The 14,377-nt window shown below is 39.1% G+C and overlaps 1 protein-coding gene across 2 annotated transcripts in view; it reads right to left on the bottom strand.

The window, feature by feature from the left end:
- Positions 1-13,884, bottom strand: part of MPP7 (MAGUK p55 scaffold protein 7) — a 205,641-nt gene extending 191,757 nt beyond the window's left edge. For both annotated transcript variants that reach the window (XM_045812812.2, XM_087857582.1), the window contains exon 1: positions 13,724-13,884. In XM_045812812.2, the coding sequence (XP_045668768.1) occupies positions 13,724-13,760 (37 nt within the window). In that variant the 5' untranslated portion in view covers positions 13,761-13,884. The remainder of the gene's footprint in view (positions 1-13,723) is intronic.
- Between the last annotated feature and the right edge of the window lie 493 nt (positions 13,885-14,377).

Below are 14,377 nucleotides of genomic sequence, written 5' to 3'. Positions count from 1 at the left end.
TACTAGAATGGCTATAATCAAAACTTACAGAATGTAACAAGTACTGATGAGGACATGGAGGAACCGGAACCCTCATATATTGCTGGTGCAGATTCTACGGAAAACATTTTGATGGTTCCTCACAAAGCTAAATACAGAATTATTACATAAGTAGGAATTTCAGCTCCTACGTATATACCCAAAAGAACTGAAATTGGGGACTCAAAACAGATACTTGTACAGCAATGTACATTGTAGCATTATTCCAATAGCCAAAAAGTGGAAACACACAAGTGTCCATCCGCAGATACACGGATAAACAACGTGCAGTGTATACACACAGTGGAATATTACTCAACCATAAAGGAACGAAATTCTGATACATGCTACAACATGGATGAACCCTGAAAACATTACATGAAGTGGTATAGTTACAAAATGATAAATATTGTATAATTCCACTTACCTGAAATATTTAAAATAGTTAAAATCTAGAGACAAAGTAGAATGGTGGTTGTCAGGAGCTGGGAGTGGGGTACAAGTGAAGTTGCTGCTTAATAGACACAAAGTGTCTGTTTGGAGTGATGAAAAGATTTTGGAAATAGTGGTGATGTCTGCATGACATCTTGAATATACCTGATACCATTAAATCGTCCAATTAGGGGCACCTGGGTGGCACAGTGGTCAAGCGTCTGCCTTCGGCTCAGGGCGTGATCCCGGCGTTATGGGATCGAGCCCCACATCAGGCTCCTCCACTATGAGCCTGCTTCTTCCTCTCCCACTCCCTATGCTTGTGTTCCCTCTCTCGCTGGCTGTCTCTATCTCTGTCAAATAAATAAATAAAATCTTTTAAAAAAAAAAAAAAAAGAAACGCAAGCTCTGTGTATTACTACTAAAAAAAAAAACAAAAAACGTTGTATCCAAATGCCAATTCACACACCACTTTTTGTTCACACAGAACAGCTAGCGGTCAGCCACAGGCCTAATGATCTGGATTTGCTGTGGAAGAGAACTGTAGAAACAAAAATATGGTCAATTCAGGGGCGCCTGGGTGGCACAGCGGTTAAGCGTCTGCCTTCGGCTCAGGGCGCAATCCCGGCATTATGGGATCGAGCCCCACATCAGGCTCCTCCGCTGTGAGCCTGCTTCTTCCTCTCCCACTCCCCCTGCTTGTGTTCCCTCTCTCACTGGCTGTCTCTATCTCTGTCGAATAAATAAATTAAAAAAATATTTTAAAAAAAATATATGGTCAATTCAAAACTGCAGAATATACTTCATTTTGGAAACAATTTGAAGAAAAAAGAGCAGCATGTTGAAAACCCTGCTTTTCCACGATGAAATATACGCATTATCAAAAAGGAAAAATAATTCATCTTTTAAATGAAAGATGAGAACAAAACATTTGTATGACATTGGCAAGGCCAAGAAAGTCCATTTTGGTTATTTCGAAGGGCTTCCGTTAGTGGCATATTGCAGCAATATACTCAAAACCTTTCTTGACTTCAATCTATTGCTTTAAGGATCAAACTTTATGATTTTGATGTTGGAAAGAAGGTTAACCAGATTTCTTAAGACGGGCCTATGGTGTAAACAATTTGAATGTTGGCCAAACATTTTTAAAAGAACCAAACAGAACTTATTAAAAAACAAAAGCAAAATTGTTATGTATTAAAGTCTTAAAAACAGCCAAAGAAAGAACATGGCTTGAAAGATTACTTGAAAACAGAGGTGCTGACAGCTGACTTCTAAATAGCAACTTCAAACGTATCATTTCGTCATCATCTTTCACTATGCTGAAAATAAATCAATAACAATAGCCAACCTACCGTTTTTTGCTCAGTAAAAATACCTTTCAAGAATAGAGGCAAATAGGGAGGTAATTCAAGATAGTGACATAAAAAAAACCCTGAACTCCCCCCCCCCACAGACACAATAAATCTACAGCTACATATAAAACTACCACCTCCGAAAGGAACCTGAAAGCTAGCTGGACAGCTACTCCACTACAAAGGATAAAAAAAAAAAAAAAAAAAAAAACCCACTGAGATAGAAGAGACAGAGACACACTCTTGCCAAAACCCCAAACCCCAGGCAACAGCCCTTAGAGGAGGGGTGTCACAAATACAGAACTCCTCCCTGGGGAGAGATCTGTGCTACACATCAGGCATCCTAATCCTTGGCACCTGTACCAGAGAGACAGCTCCCAAACTCTCTGGCTTTGAAAACCAATGGAACTTGCAACCAGAAGAATCACAGGGCTGTAGTGAATGGAGAGTCTGCCCTTCTGGGGTTCACGCTCAGGCTCATTTGCCTCAGGACACAGTGCAAAAGCACCAATCTGAAAAGAGCCTAGACCATATGTGAAGGAGTTTCATTTGCTAATCTTAAACCATCTACCAGAAGGGCAAAAGCCTACTCAGATTCCCTCCAACAACAGAAGACTCTGGAGGGTGCCATTTTTATGTTCTTTCTCTACCTTGCTATTGCCAATGCTGGCAGGAGCTATTTTTGCATTCTCGATCTACTTTCCAGCACCTCCTCCCCCTCCACACCGCTGCCACAGCCCTGCCAGAAGCAGCAGGCCGGTGCCCTGGCCCCCTAGTGACACGCCCACTGCCAGTGGTCCCCAAGCCAGCAGGTACATGCAACCCACACAGGGGATGCCTACTGAGTGTGAGACTCTGGTGGCCAGGGTGGATTGTGTCCTGATTCCCACGGGTCTAAAATCATTGCAGAGACAGTACAAGAGACATTGAAAAACTAAGGCAAGGTTAAATAATAAGAATGATCACCCACACAGGGCCCCCCCTTCAAGACTGGAAGAGAACTGTTTCACCTAACACAAGGACATAAGTACAAAGTCAGGCAAAATGAGGAAACAGACAAAGATGTTCCCAATGAAAGACCAGGATTAAATCCCAGGGAGGGGGAAAAAAAAAAACTTTAATGAAATGGAGATGATTTCCCTAATACTGAGTTCAGAGAAATAGTCATAAAGATTTTCACTGAACTCAGGAAAAGAATGGATGAACACAGAGAGAACTTCCAAAGACAGAAAATACATGATAGTACCAAAGAGAAGTCATAGAACTAAAGAATATAATTATTAAGCTAAAAAATAAACTAGGGGGATTCAACAGCACAATAGGTAAAGCAGAAGAAAAAATAATCTAGAAGAAATGGCCGTGGAACTCACCCTAAAAGAGCGGAGTGGAAAAAAAATATTTTAAAAAGTGAAGATAACTTAGGGCCTTTGGGACACTATCAAACAGAAGCCTTTGCTTATAGAAGTCCCAGCAGGAGAAGACAGAAGAAAAGAGGCAGAAAGCGTATTTGAAGAAACAATGGCTAAAAACTTCCCCAAGGAAGTAGGAAACAAACTTTTAGATCCAGGAAGCCCAGAGAAATCCAAACAAGATAAACCCAAAAACTAATATAATCGAAATGTACGCATTGGCATAAAAACAGACACATAGATCAGTGTGACAGAATAGAGAGCCCAGAAATAAACCCAAGCATATACGGCCAATTACTTTACAACAAAAGAGGCAAGGATATACAATGGCCTCTTCAATAAATGGTGCTGGGAAAACTAGACAGCTACATACAAAAGAATGAACCTGGACCACTATCTTACACCATACACAGAAATCAACTCGAAATGGATTAAAGACTTGAATGAAAGACTCAAAATCATAAAACTCCTAGAAGAAAACATAGATGGGTAAACTCTCTGACATCACTCTCGGATTTTTTTTTTTGGATCTGATTCCAAAGGCAATGGCAACAAAAAGCAAAAATGGGACTACATAACACTGAGAAGTTTCTGCACAGCAAAGAAAACCACCAACAAAGTAAAAAAGGCAACCTACTGAATGGGAGAAGAACGTGCAAATCATACCCAATAAGTGATTAACAACCAAAACGTATAAAAAATTCATACAGCTCAATATCAACAAGAAACAAAAATTCCATTTCAAAAATGGGCAGAGGATCTGAATAGACATTTCCCGCAAAGGAGACATACAGATCACCAACAGGCACATGAAAAGACGCTCAACATCACTAATCGTCAGGGAAATACAAATCAAAATCACAATGAGACATCACCTCACACCTGTAGAATAGCTAGTATCAAAAAGACAAGAAGTAACAAGTGTTGACAAGGCTGTGGGTAAAGGGGAGCCGTGTGCACTACTGGTGAGGCTGTAAGTTGGTGCAGCCAATATAGAAAACAGTCTGGAAAACAGTCAGAAAATCAAAAATAGAACTCCCATATGATCCAGCAATTCCACTTTTGGGTATTTATCTGAAGAAGAACTAATTCAAAAAGATACAAGCACCCCTATGTTCATTGCAGCGTTATTTACAATAGCCAAGATATGGATATAACCAAAGTGTCCTTTGAGGGATGAATGGAAAAAGATTCACACACACACACACACACACACACACACACACACACACACACATACACACACACAGGAATACGACTCAGCCATAAAAAAAATAAAATCTAGCCATTTGCAACTTGTATGAACCTTGAGAGTATTATGCTAAGTGAAAAAAGTCAGAGAAAGACAAATATAGGATTTCGCTTATATCCGGAATCTAAAACAGACAAACAGAAGTCACAGGTACAGAGAATATACTGGTGGTGGCCAGAAGGGAGGGGCTGAGGAGTGGGTGAAACGAGTGAAGGGTCAAGAGGTACGAACTTCCAGTTATAAAATGAAGTCGTGTACAGCGTGGTGACTACAGGGGATAATAATGTAGTGCAAATCTGAATGTTGATTGAAGAAAGTAAATCTTTAAAAGTTCTCATCACAAGAAGAAAAAATGGTGTGAATTTGTACGGAGAGAGATGTTAACTAAACTTATTGTGGTGATCATTCTGCCATATATCGTACACCTGAAACCAGTATGCCATGTATCAATTATACTTTAATAAAATGAAAAAAATGAAGGGAAATAAAAGCATGTTCTGATACACTGAAAGACATAGTTTGATAGCCATAAACCTTCTAAAGCTTCTAAATCTGATAGCCATAAACCTTCTAAAGCTTTTTTTTTTTTTTACTTTAAACAGGTGAAAAATCATCCTGGGTGAGAATTCTGGGTTGTAAGATAGAGAGTAGAATAAACAAAATGTTCACATGTAAGGAACTTTAAATGAATACTGATGATATAAAGCAAAATAAGGATGTCTTCAAGGTTGTGGGCTTTTGTTTTGTTCTGTTTCTAGAGAGAATTAAAATACAGGACACAACAGCACTTAATTTGGGAGGGAAATGTATGGGGTAAAAGTGTTCTAAGATCTCTGGATTTGTCAGGATGACAATAAAGGTACAGATTAAGACAGGATTTTATAATAAAGGATTCATGTCATAATTTCTAAGGTAGCCATTAAAAGAACAGAAAGAGAATGTATTAAGTTCAAAATTATATGTGGGGAAAACCAAAATGAGAAAGAAGAACCCTAATCAATACAAAAGAAGACATAATAGAAAAAGAAACTTCGAAAAATCAGGATAAGAAAACACAAAATATGTTAGATTTTTAATTTTAAAAATCAGACATTATAATTAACTGTACTGAAGACACTCTAGTGAAAAGCAAAGACTGTCCGACTTGTTACCTCAGAAAGCTCCAAGTGTAAGTAATTCAGGAAAGCTATAATTAATACAGCAGGAATACAGAAAAGTTGACAATGAAAGGATAAGAAAAGATGTATCATGCAAACATTAACACAAAAAAGTTACTTTAAAATAAAATGTATTAAAAAGTATAAAATGTGTTAATTCACCAGCAAAACAGCAAATTTATATTTAATCACAAATTTAAATATATTCAAGAAAAACTGGACAGAACTGCAAGAAAACGCCAGTCATAAAGGGAAACTTTTCACAATACTTCTCTTGGTAACTGAGAGAATAAACAAACAAAAATCAGTAAAAACACAGAATACTTGAAATAACAAACCTGACCTACAGACATATATAAAAAACTACACTCAATGACTGAAGAATAAATCTTCTTTTTAGACACAGGATACTTACAGAAATTGACTATATAGCCAATAAAATCTAAACAAATTTCAAAGGACTGAAATAATGCAAATTAAGTTTTCTGACCTCAAAGCAATTAAGATAGAAATCAGGAACAAAAGAGAAAATAAAAAATTCTTATTTGTAAATTCAAGAAAATTCTAAATAACCACTTACAAAATGATTCTAAGGCAATAAAACCAGTGCCTAGGGAGAAACTGCCTTAAACGTTAACATTAGGAAAAGAAGAAGGTTGAAAATTATGAATGTTCATAACTAGAAAAAGAATTTTTTAAAAAATCAATGAAATAAAAACTAATATACAATGAAGAAAAATAAGGCCAAAAGTTTTATATCTAAAAAGAATAATAAAATTGCCAAAACTCTGGCAATATTAAGGAAAGAGAAGAAAGGACAATACATAGCAATATCAGAACCAAAAAGAAAATTAACATAGAAACTGCACACATGAAATATTATAAGCAACTTTTTCGGAAATGTGAAAATTTAGGTGAAACCAAGTCTTAGAAAAATATAAATCATTGGGGCGCCTGGGTGGCACAGCAGTTAAACGTCTGCCTTCGGCTCAGGGTGTGATCCCGGCATTATGGGATCGAGCCCCACATCAGGCTCCTCCGCTAGGAGCCTGCTTCTTCCTCTCCCACTCCCCCTGCTTGTGTTCCCTCTCTCGCTGGCTGTCTCTATCTCTGTCAAATAAATAAATAAAATCTTTATAAAAAAAAGAAAGAAAGAAAAATATAAATCATTAAAACTAACTCAAGAAAAAATAGAAAGCCTGAACATTCTTGCAATCTTTAAAACAGTTACCAGTATTCTTATCAAAAAGAAAATGTCTAGACCCAAGTAACCTAAACAGGTAAGTTCCACTAAAGGAAAAACTAATTTCAGTCTTTCACAAACTTGTCCACAGAAGAGTAAAGACTTCTCCCAACTCACTACATGAGACTAACATGATACTGTGAAAATCTGATGAGAGAGAATGAGAAAGCAAAATTATAGGCGAAGTCACTCATGAAAAGAGATATTAAAGTTATAAATAAATATGAGCCAACTAAAATCTGCTGATTATATGGAAAGGATAATAAATTATGAACAAATTGGGTTTATCTGTAAAATGCAAGTTGATTTAATACTCAAATCAATTGAAGTCAAAAGCCAATGAATTTTGTTATGTTGATTCGCAGGAAAAAAATCATGATTGCTATGAATATAAAAAAGCACCTGACAAAGTTCAACGGCTAGTCATTTAAAAAGTCCTTTTGCAAACTAAGAACAAAAGGAGACGTCCATAATCTAGTGAAGGGCATAGATGAAAAAAATCTAGAGCAAATATGACAAAGAAGAAATGCTGAAATCATTTCTTTTGAGAGCCAGAACTAAAAACAAAGATGTTCACAATCACCACTGAGACTCGACAAAGTACTGAAGGTTCCAGGTGGTAGCGCTGCAGAGGGAAGCACGGGCTTTATTACATCACGGTGGGACAACTGGATACCCTCGTGGGAAAATTAACATGGAGCCTGACTTCACACCTTACAAATAAAAATCCATTCCCGAGTATCAAAATGAAAATGGAAATGGAAAAGGGAGTAACTTTTTGATCATCAGTTAAGGAAATATTTCATGAATACAATTCAGAAATCACTAACCTAAAGGAAAATGGTGCTCAACTAGTAACTTCTGCATACAGAATAGGGGAGGACAGCACCACGAACGGGAAGACGAGCCACAGAACAAGAGAAGGGGGTTGTAAGACGCAGAACGACTCCAATTCATAGGGTATAATCCCATTTCTAAAGTCAACAAAAAGCGAAAGTAAACTACATTGCCTAGGGAGCTTACATAAATCATAAACTAGGTTTTATGTATAGTGTAAAACAGGATTTTTTTTTTTTTTTAATGTCCACCTCCAAGGACGTTGAAGAGATTGTGAATGGGAAGAAATACACAGGTTGTTTTCAGGATGCTTGATACCTTGGACCAGATGGTGATCACATGGCTACTGGCATTACAACCAGTTTCAAAACTGTCTTTAAAAGTTTTATGTGTATTTCTGTGTACATATTTCATATTATATGATGTTTGAAAAAAAAACCACACTTCCTGAATTTACAAAACTAGAACTAACATAGGTACTCTGCTCGAAAGGAATGATTCCGTAAGATTAAATGGTACTATCAGAGGAATAAAACACGGCCAACTCCCTAGTTGATCAAAGTGGTTTGCCGTGAGGTACAGGTTAACAGTTCTGATCCTGCTTCACACGCGGAGTGGAAGTGATGACGTAAATGGACGGTGGATGGTGGCAGCCAGGCTTCGCACTGCTGCGAATGGGAACTGACAAAGCCGCAAGGGCAGGAGGCTAAAATGATCCATTTGTTAATGGATCAGAGTTGGCGACCTCAGTAAGAATTCGTGTTTAGCCAAGTGCAGTTACAGCTGATCGCACACAAATGTTTATAATGCGTGGATCCACGTGGGTTAGCGTACACACACGTATTTCTTCGCTGTCAGATGAGAGGACCTCAAAGAAACAACACTCTGGTAGCCATGTGCAAACCATCACCCAGATCCTGGGTTCTAATCCCATTCCCCAGTAAAAGGCACTAGGGCTCCCTGGAGAAATGGCTGAGTCCAGGGCTGGAGCACTGTAAAATGAGCCCAGGGCACCTTGTAGTGCCAAAAGTAAGGAACTGTTAAAACTAAACAAGCAAGCCCACACTGATGGGAGCCGACTGAAACGGCTCCTGACAGCCAAAACTAGAGTATTTGAACAACAAAATAAATTCTGGTTTGGATTATAACCCAAAATATCAATCAATATCCATGAGTCCACATTGATACGAATATATCACTGAATAAATGGGAGAAAAGAGACAAAATATTCCAGATATATTATATAGATACTTTAGCTTCTTTTTGTTTTGTTTTACAGATTTTTATTTATTTATTTGACAGACTGAGAGCACAAGCAGGTGGAGTGTCAGGCAGAGGGAGAAGCAGGCTCCCCGCTGAACAGGGAGCCCAACGTGGGGCTTGATCCCAGGACCCTAAGATCATGACCTGAGCTGAAGGCAGACGCTTAACCAACCGAGCCAGCCAGCCACCCTGATACTTTAGCTTCTAAAGGAGGGGGAGCATGACACACTACTCTAGTGTGGGCTCCACATAGAGACCTCCTTCCAAAAAGTACAAGATGGAAAGAATGGGAAAAGAGAATAACTTCACAGGGGAGAAACCCGACAAATACTACTTCCCCCTGTCGGCCAACATCGACAGTCATGGGTCAAGCTGAGAGTATGCACCCTTGGTAAGATAACAATGGCACTTTACATCAGACAAATTCCAATAGAGGGGAATTCCAGAGCACACCTGACTAGTACTCCTAAAAATGGTCAAGGTCACCAAAGACAAGGAAAGTCTGAGAAAACTTCACAGCCAAGAGGAGCCTCATGAGACAACGACAGCTAAATGTTAGAGGACATCCTGGAGCAAAAAAAAAGAAGAAGAAATTAGGGGAAAACTAAGAAAATCTGAATAAAGTATATAGTTAATAATAGTGTATCAATACTGATTAACTAACTGAAATGAATGTACCAAACTAAGGTAAGATGTTAATAATCAGGGAAACATGATTTAAAGTGTACTGGAACTCTGTATTCTCTTCATAATCTTTCTGTAAATCTCAAATTGCTCTAAAACATTAGGTCCATTAAAATTATTTTTTTTTAAAAAAGCCAAGAAAGAAACATACATGTTTCAGAACATATATGTAATACTGGTGTATAACAGAGGGGATATTACAAATTTATGTCCAAAGGATAGACTACTGAATAACCGATTTCGGGACTACTGGCTGTTCATGTGGGAAATAAAATTGGATTACCGTTTCAGCCCACACATAAATCACAGTTGGACCGAAATTCCAAATGTGTAAAAACAAATGATTTTCATTATCAGAAGAAAGTCTTGAGAATAGCTTCATGACCTTGCAGTACATAGGAAAGCCTAAGGAAAAAAAGCATTAACCATACAGAAAAGATTGATTTGTCCACATAAAAGTTATCAACCTCAATAAAAGAAATGATACTGGGGTGCCTGGGTGGCTCAGTCATTAGCATCTGCCTTCAGCTCAGGGCACGATCCCAGTCCTGGGATCGAGCCCCACATCAGGCTCCTCTGCTGGAAGCCTGCTTCTTCCTCTCCCACTCCCCCTGCTTGTGTTCCCTCTCTCGCTGGCTGTCTCTTTCTCTCTGTCAAATAAATAAATAAAATCTTTCAAAAAATAAAAAGAAAAGAAAAGAAATGATACTACTTATGGAAAAAAGGACAAATGGTTGACCAAAAAAAATGGTATTCAACCTAAAATGCCCCATAATATACAAAAGTCAAAGCGATTCTGTAAAAATGTACCAAAATGAAAACCAATAGAAAAATGGGAAAGGATATGAACTGACACAGCACAGGAACAAATGGCCATTAAACAAATGGAAATATGCTCAGTATCAGTAGTAATGCACATCTAACATTTAAGATACCATGTTTTACCCATCAGATGGGTAAAAATTATAAAGGCTTGTAATACTGAAGCTCGGCAAGAACATGGGGGAAAGAATCCTTAATGCACTGTCCGTGGATCATTAAGCGCTTTAATTTGATAACACCCATTCAATATTTAAATCTTTTCTTCCAAAATATTACAAAAGGAGCAAAACCAAGTCTTTCATCAACAGCAGTAAGTTCACTAAATGGTGATACTACGGAGAAGGGGGCCTTAGTTTAGAAGAATGAGGCAGATATCCAGACGTACGAATAGACAGAAAGGTTATACAGATATACAAGTACGCACGCACGCACCGTGGAAATACAGTTCTGAGACCTTACTTGGTATAGTAAAGAACGTTACAGAACAGTCCAGAGTATGACAGAATCTGATTAAAAAGAACAAAAAGACCTAAAACAATGTATTTATGTACATCCATATATAACTGCTGAACGTACAGAACGTTCTTGAAGGATACTCATCAAACGGAGAAAGAAAATGAGACTGGGGGCAGGGAAAGGGTGGGTAGAGAATTCCTTTCCTTTTTTTATCTACGCATCTTTGATGAGGAGAATGTTTTTATGGATTACTTGTGTAATTAAACTTTTTTTTTCCGTAAGTGAAGTAAGTAGAAAGGAGAGGGGGAGACATGGTCTAAGTTTTACACTGAAAGTATCCGAGAGGAGTTTCCCACGTGAGTCCTATGGGCATCGGAGTGGCTGTGAGCCGCTCTCCTGCTACATGGGTTATGCTCTCTCGCTCCGGACCCTGGAGAGGACACTGCTAAGCAACACTGCCTAGGGTACAGAAGACCCCTGACCGGTAAACTGCGTCTGGTCTACAAGGAACTACAAGGGAACCGTAAGCGTCTCATGCGTGCGCCATGTTTGGATGGAGCTTCCCTGAATGCAGGGACTCTTGGAACAGGCACGTCTTCTCTGCTTGACTCTGCTTGTTGGGACATAAGGGTCAAAAAATATCCCAAAGCAAGGTGTGAGTCACACGGGCACTTGAGATTTGCACCCCGTGAGCCAGCTACGTGTGGAACAGTCCTTTTCAAATTCTGAGTAGCCTCTGCTATTTTCATGAGCGACCCTGCGACTGCCCCATGAACTATAAATAATTCCATTTTAATCATTCCTCGAGATAGCGGTAAGCAACAATATTTTGCATTCAATTAAACGGAGGCAGTTTTTGGCGAGTAGCAAGGCATAAAACTTATTCATTACACAACTGCAGTAAATTTATGGTTCAAATAAATTTTTATCTATAATTTCCCAAACCACTATGGAAAGTTAAATCATTCATTTTATAAAGTAGAACACAATGTGGGACTATATAAAAACTAAAACGAAGAAAAAAATTTTTTTTCCAAAGGACCTGGCTTCCAAGTGAATGTCTTGAGAAAAAAAGTTTTATGTATTTGAAAATCAAAATCACTTCCTAAGAAAAACTAATCCTTGGTGTAAATTACAGTGGAAAAAATCATTACTGATGGATAAAGACGAGACAAAACTTGCCAAAAGGTAAGTACGGATATGCTTGAAAGAGCAAAAGAACGGTATTTCTAAATTCGTGGTTCAGCTTTGTTAAAATTATGGTACCAGGAACTGCCCACACTGAAGACGGCTATCTCCACTGCTTACAGAATGTCACCGTTGGCAACCAAATTCGGGATGGTCAGCACAACACACAGACCATGATTTTTAGCCACGCACTACCCCACTTCTTTTGAGGGGGTCTTAAAAATGTAAGGCATAGCTCCTTGCCCCCGCTCACATTCTGTTTTAATAGTTCCGCGAAGGGTCCACGAGTTTTTAAAAAGTGCTGAATCTAGGGGCGCCTGGGTGGCTCAGTTGTTAAGCGTCTGCCTTCAGCTCAGGGCGTGATCCCACGGTCCTGGGATCGAGCCCCGTATCAGGCTCCTCCGCTGGAAGCCTGCTTCTTCCTCTCCCACTCCCCCTGCTTGTGTTCTCTCTCTCTGGCTCTCTCTGTCAAATACATAAATAAAGTCTTTAAAAAAATAATTATATAAATACAAATAAAATAAAATAAAAAGTGCTGATTCTCAGACCTATAAATACAGAAAACAAACTGATGGTTGCCAGGGGGAGGCGGCTGGGGGGATGGGCGAAATGGGTGAAGGGGCGTGGGAGACGCAGGCTCCTAGTTATGCAATGACCAAGTCACAGGCGTTAAAGTACAGCGTAAGGAATACAGTCAATGATACTGTAGCAGTGCTGCGTGGTGACAGATGGCAGCCACACTTGTGAGCACAGCACAACCTAAGAGAAGCTCAATCCCTATGTTGTACACCTGAAACTAATGTAACATTGTGTGTCCACCTCACAAAAAAAAAAAAAAAGAAAGAAAAAAAACCACACACACATTTTAATTAAAATTTCTTTTAAATGAAAAATAAAAAGTGCTGCTTCTGGGGAGCCCCAGAATAAGACTTCAAAGGGGCACTGACCTCCCTCTCCCACCTCCTGAAACAGTTCAGGAGGAGAGGATTTTACACGTAACATACATCCATGAGTTTCTTCCCTTTCTTGGAACCCTCTATTCGAAGTACCACTGAATCTTACCACCGATAATAAAGGTGAAATATGCTTGTTTGTTTTACCTGAATCCCTTAATGATACAGATCAACTTCAGAATAGTTTTTTGACCTCTGGGGACAGGAAGAAAGAAAATGCCAGAATGGGGTAGACTATGATTCCTTTCTGAAAAAAGTGAGAGGTCTGAAGTATGGCAGAAGGTTCATACCTGTTAGCAAATCTGAGTGAGGAATAATAGGAATATCAAGGTATTTGCCATGCTTTTCGGTATGTTTTAAATTATTCATTTTTTTTAAAGCAATTTCAACGCCTGGCATGATTCCAAAAGGCAAGACCGCACGACAGCATCCACACGAGCCTCCACGACCTGGAGAAAGCAGTGGTCAGTCAAGGTCCTTTGACAGCATTTCTCTTGCAAGGACGCATCGGAGTTGATTTTGTGCCCCTCGCGTGGGTGACAGAAAAACAAGCCTGATTTGTTTGCACTTACTTAAAGCAACGCTGTTTTCCACTGTGAACAAGAAAATTTCAGTCAGGATGCAAGGAGACGTGCCCCTCGTGGGTTCACATACCTGTGTCGCTCCCAGATCCTGTTGACAAAGCTGGCATGATGCAAGCCGCAGGCTGGGACGGCACACACCAAACACTCTCCACTTAGAAAGCCGCAGGGAATTCCAGCTCGGTGGCCTGCAGCCACGCTGCCGACCAAGATTTATGTACGGAGCAGGCCGTTTCTAAAAAGAGAAGAAAAACACTTTAAAAATAATAATAGGGAAGACTACTAAATTGCACCATTCTGCAACTAATTCAGAGTTCTTATTCCAACACGCTTACCAGAAAGATCACAATTCCTCCACATTTTGTGTCCATGCTACGTGCACATATCAAGTGTGGGAGTTTTTGATTTGGATGTAGAATTCTAATTAAAAACCACAAAATCTCCTCATGCACGAATCAAGGCTTCCTGAAAGGTGTTTGCAGTTGGTCTGAGGACTGATGAATGAAGACTGAGAACGTAAAGGTTTTTAACGCCAGTGCTATTCTCAAATCCTCTGCCTCTGTTACTGTGATTCCACGCTATATTTCTAATGTAGAACAGCGACTATGGATGGTCAACAGCTTATAAATACTTGCAATTTTTCAAATAGCTCTTCCTAATATGCCAACTGCAAAGTTCTCCAACTGAAACTTCGACTCACCTGGAGAAACTCCTAGACTCAAAGGTG

This window comes from Ursus americanus, chromosome 31 (assembly GCF_024610735.1).
Source record: "Ursus americanus isolate L20-20 chromosome 31, mUrsAme1.1.p, whole genome shotgun sequence".
Lineage (NCBI taxonomy): Eukaryota > Metazoa > Chordata > Mammalia > Carnivora > Ursidae > Ursus > Ursus americanus.
This window is presented reverse-complemented; position numbering and strand designations above follow the sequence as displayed.